The sequence below is a fragment of the Coregonus clupeaformis genome, chromosome 16, assembly GCF_020615455.1.
Source record: "Coregonus clupeaformis isolate EN_2021a chromosome 16, ASM2061545v1, whole genome shotgun sequence".
Classification (NCBI taxonomy): domain Eukaryota; kingdom Metazoa; phylum Chordata; class Actinopteri; order Salmoniformes; family Salmonidae; genus Coregonus; species Coregonus clupeaformis.
The window spans coordinates 39,838,198-39,851,246 of NC_059207.1; the positions used below are offsets into that span (position 1 = coordinate 39,838,198).

Consider the following 13,049-nt stretch of genomic DNA (forward strand, 5'->3'; position numbering starts at 1 on the left):
CCCATGGTGGCGGTGGAGTTATGGTATGGGCAGGCATAAGCTATGGACAATGAACACAACTGCATTTTATCGATGGCAATTTGAATGCAGAGATACCGTGACAAGATCCTGAGGCCCATTGTTGTGCCACTCATCCGCCGCCATCACCTCATGTTTCAGCAAGATAATGCACGGCTCCATGTCGCAAGGATCTGTGCACAATTCCTGGAAGTTGAAAATGTCCCAGTTCTTCCATGGTCTGCATACTCACCTGACATGTCACCCACTGAGCATGTTTGGGATGCTCTGGACAGATGTGTACGACAGCGTGTTCCAGTTCCTGCCAATATCCAGCAACTTCGCACAGCCATTGAAGAGGAGTGGGACAACATTCCATAGGCCACAATCAACAGCCTGATCAACTCTATGCGAAGGAAATGTGTTGTGCTGCATGAGGCAAATGGTGGTCACACCAGATACTGACTGGTTTTCTGCCCCATCCTTTTTTTAAAGGTATCTGTGACCAACAGATGCATCTGTATTCCGAGTCATGTGAAATTCATAGATTAGGGCCTAATGAATTTATTTCAATTGACTGATTTCCTTATAAGAACTGTAACTCAGTAAAATCTTTGAAATTGTTGCTTGTTGCATGTTTCATTTATATTTTTGTTCAGTGTACATGATTAAGTACATACATTCCAGTTGTAGAAAATGGGATTGGGAAGAGAAGACTGGACAGATGTAGCATTGGGCACTTATTAAATCATCCTCTACATTACAATGAAATACAGTATGCTCCTACTTGTGACTCAATATCACAGGTTGCTGTTCTACACGTTGCCTGTTGATGTTGTAGTAAATAGGATGAGAAACATATACTGTCTGCACAATCAAATTTTGTCTGAGGCATAATCAGAGCCATGTTTTTGCTATAGCTACAGTAGCTCTATATTGACAGTTGGAAGACGGTCTATATCCAGTGTCAGTGACCAACAGTCTGGCAGATTAATACCCAGCTGCCTTGCCCATCTTTCTGGAATCTGAAACGGCTTGGATGCAACCGTTGTCCTTCTCTACAGCATTGACCACGTTGTAGAAGTACTTTTGAACTTCCACTGTGTGTCCTAAAGCCTTCAGACCCTCCACCACAGCCTTAGGGAGAGAGGAAGAAAGTTATAGGAACAGGAGGACAGACATACTGTTAGCGTAGGAGATGCTTAAATTACCACTTCCGAACAGGCCTTAATAATGACTGAATTGAAGTAGACCTTGATTTATTATTATTATGTACATTTAGGCTGGGTTTCGGGCTCGCGCAGTGGAGGAGATCTTCGTGGGCTATACTCAGCCTTGTCTCTGGTGATGTGGGGGCTGTGCTTTGGCAAAGTAGGTGGGGTTATATCCTGCCTGGTTGGCCCTGTCCGGGGGTATCGTCGGACGGGGCCACAGTGTTTCCCGACCCCCCCGTCTCAGCCTCCAGTATCTATGCTGCAATAGTCTATGTGCCAGGAGGCTAGGGTCAGTCTGTTATATCTGGTGTTATTCTCCTGTCTTATCCGGTGTCCTGAGTGAATTTAAGTATGCTCCCTCTAATTCTCTCTCTCTCCTATGAACGTTTGAACATCTTGGAGAAAAATCTGTCCTTAATGGCCATGTACTGTTATAATCTCCACCCGGCACAGCCAGAAGGGGACTGGTTCCTCTCTCGGTTTCTTCCTAACCACCGTGCTTTTACATCTGCATTGCTTGCTGTTTGGGGTTTTAGGCTGACTTTCTGTATAGCACTTTGTGACATCTGCTGATGTAAAATGGGCTTTATAAATAAATGTGATTGATTGATATACGGTAACCTGTAAATACTACCCCCTAAGATGTGTAAATCTGTGATTGACCAACAATATTCTTCAGAAACATAACTGAATACTTCTTTAATCGTTGAGTGCCCATGATGTGTGGTGTTACCTTGTCAAAGTCAGGTTCAAACTTCAGTGCATTCTGGGAATCCACAAACACAACAGGGGCTGCGATCGCCTCCTCCAGACTCTTCCCAAACCACAAGTGGTTCATGATGGTCTGGGAGAGAGACAGACATATGAGACCATGAGGAGGAAGACTGCTAATACTGTACCTGTATGTGGACTGAAAGTGAATGTTACCATGGCGGTGTGTTTAAGGTACAGAGTGTTTTAGAAAACATACTGTGAAATATTGGTCACACAGTAGATTTATGAACATTAGGTGAGTATTGGTGTTATACAGGTGTTTGTTATTGTGAGGCTCAACCAATTTGCATACACAAAGTGTATGTTGATCAAATATTGTTGATACCATGGTCACTTACCAAGGCCATCCCCGTGGTGATCATGCTGCCACCTGACCCGCCAATCACCAGAGTCTTATACTTGGACTGCAGGACAACAGGGGACATGGAGGAGGGAGGCTGCTCACCTGCAAGCCAAACCATAAAACAAATCATCAAGGAGAGGCTACAAAAATCTAAGCTATCAGTTTATTTTACAGCCACCCTTACAAACACTCAGGAAATATTTTTGGGGGTCACATTACCTGCAACAATGTGATCTGCCTTCCCACAGAAATCTGCCAACTCATTGTTGAGGATGATACCGGTTTTAGGGGAGAACACTCTGGATCCAAACCTGTGTGAAGGGAAAGATATTTGACAAGTCATTGTGTGTATAGTGAATGTTACATGGTTATACATAACTAATTACAATTATACATCACTGACATAGTCCTAATGATGATTATTGTAATGATTCTACACAGTGAATAACATTTGACTTACATGTGATTGATAGTGCTGGTAACAGAGACAGCAGTTCCATCCTCAGCCATCACAGACACATGTGTGGTTCCCATGGTGTCCAGGTATGGAGTGATGTTATAGTACTGAGCATCATGGGTCTCATCACTGCTGATCATGGCCCTGAAGTGGTCAGCAAACTGCTGCTCAGTGATCTTCAGTGCTCTCTGGACAAAGGAAGTAAATGGACCTTGATCAGGGATGTTGGAGTTACAGTATATGTTGCATTACAGTAGCAACTCTCGATATAGCCACTTCCCATTTCACCCTCCTATCTTATCATGCAGAATGCATGGTTTGCTGTTTTAGTTTTGGATTATATATACACATAGCTCTCAAGATCTGAATTAAAGATCTTGAGGGCTTGTTTTGTGTGTGAGTGATTTGAAAAGCTGGTGTTTAGCCCTGAGGCATGGCTGCAGACTCATGTGACGCCATGGAGTTAGACACCTACAAGTATACAGCCATGTCTCAGATCTAGCAGGTATGCAGAGATGAGACATCTTGTGAACAATCTGTGAAAGAACCCCAGGAATATATGATCATGGTAGGGATGGATAGTCATTTCAGACTGGAGCACAGCTAAGCTGACAGCAGTAATAGCTGATGCTGCACCCTCCATAATTCTCCCTTGTGGCTCAACATGACCCTGAGAGTACCCTGTTGGGATAAAACAGCACTTAGATCATTAAAGATTTATGAAGCACCCTGGTCTTGACCTATACTGTGTCATGATTTCCTATACGCCTGGAGTCTTCTGGAACTTACTTGTTCTGAGTTGAAGTGTGGATCACGGATGTACTTCCTCAGTCCGTTGGAAAACTTACAAGCTTCGATGTAGCGTTGATAGGTGAGATTCTTTTGTCCTCCCATCAGAGAAGCTGAGTTTAGGGTGTATTCTATAGACAACGACATAAGGAAAATGTAATAAGGAGGTGGGTATGCAGGTTTTCTGGTCTCCAGGATGCTTTCAATCTTAAACATTTTATAACCAATGTCAGTTAACCCAAATACTGTATCAATAAGCGCTAAATAAGAGCATGAATTCATGTAATTTAATGTTTGGCACAATAGGGAGATTATACAGTGTCAGTCTTATATTGGGCCCATCTTAAAATGAAAAAAATAATGTTATTCAATTCCAACCTTTCATGATGTTGAGGATGAAGCTGAGGATAGCGCCTCCTGATGGGGGTGGGGGGAAGTGCATCTGGTACTCTCCTAGAGGAACGGTCCATGCATCTGTCACAGTCACTTTAAACGATTCCAGGTCCTTCATGGATAGTGTTCCATCTAAAATACAGTTACAAGTGTCGTGGTAATTATTCTAATCAAAAGGAGATACTTTTAGATTTCCTCAAAACAAATTAACTTTATTAATTACTGCAGTAATGGAGTTGGTCGGTAACCACCCTGGAGGTGATCACTGAGAACTCAGAAGAGCAGAACTGAGGTTACAGATCTTTATAGCAAAGACACATCCTTCTGAATACATGACAAACAGCAGATGTGTGGAATGGTCAAAAGGTACATTGTGCTCTCATGCAACAGATATCAAGATTGCCAATTACTATTTAATGCTGGTCTGACCAATCGCAATCCACGCTTCAAGATTGTTTTGATCACGCGGACTGGGATATGTTCCGGGTAGCTTGCGAAAATAATTTAGACGAATACATTGAAACGGTGACTGAGTTTATCAGGAAGTGTATAGGAGATGTTGTGCCCACTGTGACTATTAAAACCTACCCTAACCAGAAACCGTGGATAGATGGCAGCATTCGCGCAAAACTGAAAGCGCGAACCACCCATTTAACCATGGCAAGGTGACTGGGAATATGGCAGAATACAAAGTGTAGCTACTCACTCCGCAAGGCAATTAAACTGGCAAAACATCAGTATAGAGACAAAGTGGAGTCGCAATTCAACGGCTCAGACACGAGACGTATGTGCAGGGTCTACAGACAATTACGGACTACAAAAAGAAAACCATCCACGTAGCCGACACCGACGTCTCGATCCTGCCAACCTTCTTCGCCCGCTTTGAGGATAACGTAGTGCCACCGACGCGGCCCACTACCAGGGACTGTGGGCTCTCCTTCTCCGTAGCCTTCTTCTTCAATGAGGTTTAACGGCGGTTGGCATCCAATTTGTTGCATTACCGCCACCTACTAGACTGGAGTACAACTCCCTTTTCTTTTCCTTGAAAAATGAAATAAAACAAAGCAAAGAAATACCCTACCATCTAACACTACACTCACAAATTCAAAACTATTACTAATAATTAACCCCACCTTCTCCACTATTTAAATATACTCACTCCTACCTCATGCCCTCAACCTGAAATGATGGGACATCACCACTCAACACTCCCTGTAACACTTCTGCTGTCAAGTCTGGCACACCCAAATATCTCTCTGCAGCTGCCACCACAACATCAATTTTCTTCGACTTACGTTCCATCCCTGCAGTACAATGAATAACCATTGCTATAAACGCTAAAAATCCAATCTTACTGAAACATATATCACTTGCTCGCCTATCCCACTGTACTGGTATATCTCTCCTAATCTCACCACTCCCCCACCTTGACCCCTTTTCCTCTACTTTCTTCACTGCCTCTGCATATGACAATTTCTTCTCTATTACCCTGGAAACCTCAACCTGCTTCTCTCGCACTGGACATGTCTGATCCCCAGCCCCATGGCCACCCCTACAATTAGCACATACCACCACTTTCCCCACTGCTTCACACACCTTTGTCTCATGCCCTTCTGCACATTTCTCAAAACTTGGAATCTCCCTCCTACATACTGCTGCCACATGCCCATACATTTGACACCTGTAACATCGTAATGTACTCGGCACATAAGCTCGCACAGGATAACTTATATATCCTAATTTCACTTTATCAGGCAAAGACTCAACTTCAAAACTCAAAAGAACAGACAATGACTTCTGTTTCCCCACTCTCGCCACCCTGTTTGCGTCGCACCAAACGACGAGCATCACACACACCGGGAATCTTCTCCTTCAGTTGATCCACTTTTACATTTACTGCTACCCCAGTAATCACTCCTTTCAATGGCGCCCTTTTCTTGAGAGCAAAACAATTCACAATTCTTTCCCCCATTTGTTTAACTCTGAGCGCCTTCTCCCTCTGCCCAACAGAAACACAAACAATTATCACTAGACCACTTCTGGTTACCCTCACCGATTCCACTATACCCAACGCTTTTTTCACCCATCTTGAATCCACAAATGGATCAGCCAAAAGGCAAGGATCCATTTTTTCCACAAACTTCACTCCTACTGTCACAGACTCATCTTTATCCTGACCCTCTGTGCAAGCCTCTCACCACACCTACCACCTCCGATACTTCACCCTCATTCACTTCCATTTCTCCTCCTGTCTTCAGCTCACTTTGCTTACATTTCCTACCACTCTTCTTTAACAAACCTACTCCCTTTTTCCCGCCATTTTTTCCCGACTCAAACTCAGTCTTCCTCCCGCTCTCTCTTAGACCTCCTCTGCCTCTCTTTTTCCCTCCATTCCTCCAAGTATACGTCTCCTTATGATAATACTGCATTTCTCCTAACCACCATCAGTTTCTTGCCTTCTCAAAGGACTCAATTTTTTCAATCATCAAGTTTGCAGACGACACAAGACAACAATGACGAGACAGCCTACAGGGAGGAGGTGAGGGCTCGGAGTGTGGTGCCAGAAAAATTACCTCTCACTCAACGTCAACAAAACAAAGGAGATGATCGTGGACTTCAGGAAACAGCAGAGGGTGCACCCACCTATCCACATCGACGGGACCGCAGTGGAGAAGGTGGAAAGCTTCAAGTTCCTTGACATACACATCACTGACAAACTGAAATGGTCCACCCACGCAGACAGTGTGGTGAAGAAGGCGCAACAGAGCCTCTTCAACCTCAGGAGGCTGAAGAAATTTGGCTTGGCACCTAAAACCCTCACAAACTTTTACAGATGCACAATTGAGAGCATCCTGCCTGGCTGTATCACGGCAACTGCATCGCCCGCAACCGCAGGGCTCTCCAGAGGGTGGTGCGGTCTGCCGAACGCATTACCGGGGGCAAACTACCCGCCCTCCAGGACACCTACAGCACCCGATGTCACAGGAAGGCCAAAAAGATCATCAAGGACATCAACCACCCGAGCCACTGCCTGTTCACCCCGCTATCATCCAGAAGGCGAGGTCAGTACAGGTGCATCAAAGCTGTGACAGAGAGAATGAAAAACAGCTTCTATCTCAAGGCCATCAGACTGTTAAATAGCCATCACTAGCACATTAGAGGCTGCTGCTGCCTATTGAAATCACCGGCCACTTTAAGAAATGGAACACTAGTCACTTTAATAATGTTGACATATCTTGCATTACTCATCTCATATGTATATACTGTATTCTATAATATCTTAGTCCATGCCGCTCTGTCATTGCTTGTCCATATATGTACATTTTCTTAAATTCCATTCCTTACTTAGATTTGTGTGTATTGGGTATATGTTGTGAAATTGTTAGATATTACTTGTTAGATATTACTGCACTGTCGGAGCTAGAAGCACAAGCATTTCGCTACACCCGCAATAACATCTGCTAAACACGTATAAGTGACAAATAAAAATGTGATATGTCTCTAGTTCATTTACTGCTTGTTTATACAGAAATAGTAATGTTACCTAGAACACTAGGTCATTCCCTCAAATGATTAAGTCCAGTGTTCATCTTCCATATAGGATAAATACACTGGAGATTGGGTCTCCCTGACACCGACAGACAGGCACACAGACACTAATCATGGAATGGAATGTTGTCTTATCACCAAGTCATCGCAAATCAACTGTCTGCGTTTAAATCTCAGAGGCTAATCTCAGTTCCACACAGACACAGGAGAGTTCTAAAAACCCTAGTATGTTGCCTCTCAGAAGAACAGACAGTGTGAATGTACTAATATAGGAATTCATTCTAATATAAAAGTAATGTGATTAACATAATGTTGTAATTCTACGACACAAGACAGAAAAAACATTAATTGAAATATATTGATGAGTTAATCAGCACTCCAAATGCCTATACATACCACAGGCACATTATAGTTTGGGTGTGATCAATGTGAATGCATTAGAGACTTACAGTTTCCTTGTAATTAAATATATTTGCTGTAAAGCAATGCCACAATGGGGGAGAGAGGGGATTATCAATAATGGAACTTGTTGTACCTGCTTCTTTTATGTCGGCGATTAAATCCTCTGCTACTTTTCCAGTGTAAAAAGCATCTGCCCCTTGGTTTGCAATGATCTCCAATGTGTCAGCCAATTTTTCAAACTTCACAGTGTCTCCAGCCTTCAGCAGGTTTCCATCCTTATCTAGAAACAACTGACTACAGGACAGCTCAAATGTTATTTTCTTGCAATGTGATGACAGAATGATGGCTTGACATTTGCTCTCTTGAAATAACTTTTCATGTTATACATCCACACATCTGGGTCTCAACATACTGTTATATTGTCTCACTCTTGGGTGGGCGTTATGAGTTGGATTCCTCCAGTCATTTAGGGTCAATGTGGTTCTTACCATAATGGCAAGGTCTTTAAGGTCAGGGTGGTTCTTACCGTAATGGTAGGGTCTCATCCCTGTCAATCAGTGGGATAAAGCGGCCCAGGACCTGGGGTACAGGGAAACCCTCTCTGGCCAGCTTGATGGTGGGATGGAAGAGGCTGGCCCACGGGAGTTTCCCAAACAACCTGTGGGCCTGTTCATAACCACGGATCTCTCCAGGGACACCAATCCATTGGCTGCCTGGAACCAGGGGTGGGGGTAATCAGACTTTTTACACACTTTTTTTCTCTCTCTCTATCTATCCGAAACGGTCTTCGGTCACAGTCACATATCTATCTCCATATCCCTGAGATTGCTATCACTTACTGATTGTAGCTTAGTTTGTTTGTCCGCTTTCATACACATAAGTAAGTCTGGTGTTTGCCTTTTAACAAAGTTTCTGAACAGAAACTTTGAATGGAGTAAACATTGTTTAAGCCTTTCATGAGTTGATTTCCTTTAGGGATTTTGCTAAGCCATTCAATTTCGACTGGCATGGTAATACCTATAATCTTTTGCGGAAGATTTCTCTTTTTGTGTTTACAAATGAAGATGGACATTTTCAATAAAGTTAATGTTAATTTATAGTATGTATAACAACCTGATTAGTGGTATTAAAAACAAAGCCAACTGACTAGCTGTTCACTGTGTGTGCTCTTGGCTTACAGCACACGGCAACATGCTGCTTGAAGGTCCACGGGACCCTTGTCCATTTGTCCAGTTTAGTGCGTTTATAATCACATTTTATTGAAAAGGGGAGAAGTCAAAAGTTGCTCCCCTTCTCAAAAAACCAACACTCAGACCAGTATCCCTTCTTTCTTTTCTTTCCAAAACTATTGAGCGTGCAGACCAGTATCCCTTCTTTCTTTTCTTTCCAAAACTATTGAGCGTGCCGTCTTTAGCCAACTCTCTTGCTATCTCTCTCAGAATGACCTTCTTGATCCAAACCAATCAGGTTTCAGGACTGGTCATTCAACTGAGACTGCTCTTCTCTGTGTCACGGAGACTCTCCGCACTGCTAAAGCTAACTCTCTCTCCTCTGCTCTTGTCCTTCTAGACCTGTCTGCTGCCTTTGACACTGTGAACCATCAGATCCTCCTCTCCACCCTCTCCGAGCTGGGCATCTCCGGCGCGGCTCACTCCTGGATTGCGTCCTACCTGACCGGTCGCTCCTACCAAGTGGCGTGGCGAGAAGCTGTCTCCGCACCACGTGCTCTCACCACTGGTGTCCCCCAAGGCTCAGTTCTAGGCCCTCTCCTTTTCTCCCTATACACCAAGTCACTTGGCTCTGTCATATCCTCACATGGTCTCTCCTATCATTGCTACGCTGACGATACACAACTAATCTTCTCCTTTCCCCCTTCTGATAACCAGGTGGCGAATCGCATCTCTGCATGTCTGGCAGACATATCAGTATGGATGACGGATCACCACCTCAAGCTGAACTCCTGGCAAGACGGAGCTGCTCTTCCTCCCGGGGAAGGACTGCCCGTTCCATGATCTCGCCATCACGGTTGACAACTCCGCTGTGTCCTCCTCCCAGAGTGCGAAGAGCCTAGGCGTGACCCTGGAAAACACCCTGTCGTTCTCCGCCAACATCAAGGCGGTGACCCGCTCCTGCAGGTTCATGCTCTACAACATTCGGAGAGTACGACCCTGCCTTACACAGGAAGCGGCACAGGTCCTAATCCAGGCACTTGTCATCTCCCGTCTGGACTACTGCAACTCGCTGTTGGCTGGCCTCCCTGCCTGTGCCATTAAACCCCTACAACTCATCCAGAATGCCGCACCCCGTCTGGTGTTCAACCTTCCCAAGTTCTCTCACGTCACCCCCCCTCCTCCGCACACTCCACTGGCTTCCAGTTGAAGCTCGCATCCGCTACAAGACCATGGTGCTTGCCTATGGAGCAGTGAGGGGAACGGCACCTCTGTACCTTCAGGCTCTGATCAGTCCCTACACCCAAACGAGGGCATTGCGCTCATCCACCTCTGGCCTGCTGGCTCCCTTCCTCTGCGGAAGCATAGTTCCCGCTCAGCCCAGCCAAAACTGTTCGCTGCCCTGGCACCCCAATGGTGGAACAAGCTCCCTCACGACGCCAGGACAGCGGAGTCACTCACCACCTTCCGGAGACATTTGAAACCCCACCTCTTTAAGGAATACCTGGGATAGGATAAAGGAATCCTTCTACCCCCCAATTGTAAAGTGGTTATCCCACTGGCTATAGGGTGAACGCACCAATTTGTGAGTCGCTCTGGCTAAGAGCGTCTGCTAAATGACGTTAATGTGCCCTTGAGCAAGGCACTTAACCCTAATTGCTCCTGTAAGTCGCTCTGGATAAGAGCGTCTGCTAAATGACTAAAATGTAAATGTAAATGTAAAAGGAAGCCACAAAACCATCTGCCTCGCAGTGAGAGGAGAACCAGAAGCAGGCTGGCATTAGCAGAGCCTGTCAGAAGGGAGGCAGGCTTCAGACATGAAACAGGCCCATGGAGGAGGGTACCAGGGGCGTTTCACATGTCTGAACAGGAGGTCTGAACAGGAGGTCTGAACAGGAGTCTCGGGTCTGGAGAGGAAAGGCAACTTATGGAAATCAATCATGTATAAGACTGTACTGGCTCTCAATGTCATCATTAAATAAGGACTTTATACCAAGGAATGAAAATCCTTGCCTATAAACCAGCATAGTCGGCTTGTCGCTTGACAGACAGCTTTAATCAGTAAGATCAAGCTGCCCCAGGATTACTGGAGCTCCACAGAATTCCCCACCTTGATGCCAACAGGAAAGAAAGCTTGAACAACAAGAAAAACAGCTCCCATCGTAAAGCGGAAGGACATGCTTTTCAACTACAAAAACAAGTCAAGAAAGAAAAAGTTCATGTTCACTCATTCTCACTCCAAATACCTGTCATCATTTGGAAGGTGTGTGGGCATCCACTCAGTAGATCAGGATTAAACTCCTGAGGGACAGTCTCTCTTGAATTGATGATTTTAACCTTGCCTTTGAAATAAAAAATGTACATGACATGAAAAGTGTTTATCCCCCCTCTGTGACTTTAATATTTGGATGTCTGTGTGGTATCTCATAGTAGGGGGATGAAGTGTCCTTACCACTACTGTCCATCACCGTGAATATGGACCCCCCACCAATGCCCATACTTTGTGGGTTTATGACAGAGGTGCACAGTAAGGCAGCAATGGCTCCATCTACTGCCGATCCTCCTCTCTGCAGGATATCTCTGGATGGGGGTTTACATACCAAGTAGTGAGCCTGGCTATCTGTCTGTCTCAATGATGTGGACTGTGCAATAATACTAAGCATCATTAGGCTATAATTCAATTAATCTGATAGCTTCAAACCCCACTGTAGATTTATAGCCTCAGTACAATCAGCTAAGTCCTGGATATATACTGTAGCTCTCAATGCATCTTCATTTCATTTCTTAAAGGTCAGACAATACATAGATACACAAAAAGGTATTTGCATGGCTGGTGTTGAATCAGCGATTCTAAAGTTGATAACTGCCTAGTTACAGGCATATTTACTATTCTCAACAATGGGGTACTATCTAATAAGCTACTGACCAGTGCAGATGAGTGTAAAAGGAGGCCACATTTTTCATTAAACTGGTAGGCAAAATAGGCAGTAAATCCTAACATTTGAATAACCAAAGTTAGTGATTAGGGTTAAAATGTGCACGCGCGTGACGTACGCACAGACATCTCTGCAGGGGACAGCTCATTTTCTCGGCTATTTAACTTACAGTGTTGGAGAGTGAGGAACTGTCTGGACTTTAAGGATTGCACATTCCTAAAATGTGATTAAATCTAAATTGTACACTCTATAAGACTGTACCATTTTTGTTTTTGGAAAACCTGACCATAATACGTTTATCAAATATATGAATACCAGTTATACCACCTCTACAATACTATAAGCCGATGTAGCCTACCGAGGAGTAAATGGATAAGCAGTAAGCACTTACCGTCCAATCTTTGAGCATGTTTCCGAGTCTGCGGCTACCGCTGCGCTTCTAAAGACCCCTTCCGTACAATCTTGCTTGGCGAATGCAATGCATAAGATAATTATCCCAATCGCGATCACTAGCGTAAAAGTTATACACGTGTATATTCTTGCTTTAGATCTGGCCATTACTTGTTTTTTAAGTCCACTCTTATAATTGCGGCGGCGTCCGAAACTTTTGTCACCATGTCCTTACACTGAACGCAGATGGACAGGCAAACTCCTCCTCTTTGACATCGTTCATAGGAATCACAGGAGAAGATGTTTAGGATAAACCTTGTAGGTTGTTCAGTCACACCCATGTCAGCAATGCTCTGGTCCAATGTAGGTAGTGTCATAGCATAATGCGTGGGCGGAGCCTATAGGAATTATGGAACAATGGCTCATGTTATCATACCTGGCGGCACTGGGCACCTCCTTGCAATGTTGGACAGTTAGGCTATACAATAACTGTCTTAACTATAGCCTAACTGGCCAACATTACCCGTAGGTATAGTTCAATGACAGTAGGGGGAAAAAACTATAGGTTTATACTGCTAACCACCTTTGCACATCCTACCACCAGCTATTCCATTAAATCCAAACCCACAAGTATTA

The 13,049-nt window shown here is 44.3% G+C and overlaps 1 protein-coding gene across 1 annotated transcript; it reads right to left on the reverse strand.

Moving 5' to 3' along the window:
• Positions 1-588: 588 nt before the first annotated feature.
• On the reverse strand, positions 589-12,736 carry LOC121584762 (glutathione hydrolase 5 proenzyme). Its single transcript, XM_041900856.2, has 12 exons — positions 12,415-12,736; positions 11,540-11,667; positions 11,334-11,429; positions 8,445-8,631; positions 8,052-8,212; positions 3,953-4,099; positions 3,575-3,705; positions 2,789-2,973; positions 2,548-2,639; positions 2,324-2,430; positions 1,945-2,055; positions 589-1,134 (listed from the first exon to the last, which is right to left on the reverse strand). Exons 1-12 carry the CDS (start codon positions 12,579-12,581, stop codon positions 988-990), a joined length of 1,659 nt encoding a protein of 552 aa, XP_041756790.1. The 5' UTR covers positions 12,582-12,736; the 3' UTR covers positions 589-987.
• Between the last annotated feature and the right edge of the window lie 313 nt (positions 12,737-13,049).

Excerpts from the sequence above, each read along its gene's own strand:
- LOC121584762 (XM_041900856.2), bottom strand. The coding sequence starts at position 12,581 with ATGGCCAGATCTAAAGCAAGAATATACACGTGTATAACTTTTACGCTA. Across the intron at positions 2,974-3,574 it reads CACACTTCAACTCAGAACAA|AGAGCACTGAAGATCACTGA; the intron begins GTAAGTTCCAGA and ends TCCTTTGTCCAG. Across the intron at positions 1,135-1,944 it reads TTGAACCTGACTTTGACAAG|GCTGTGGTGGAGGGTCTGAA; the intron begins GTAACACCACAC and ends TCTCTCCCTAAG.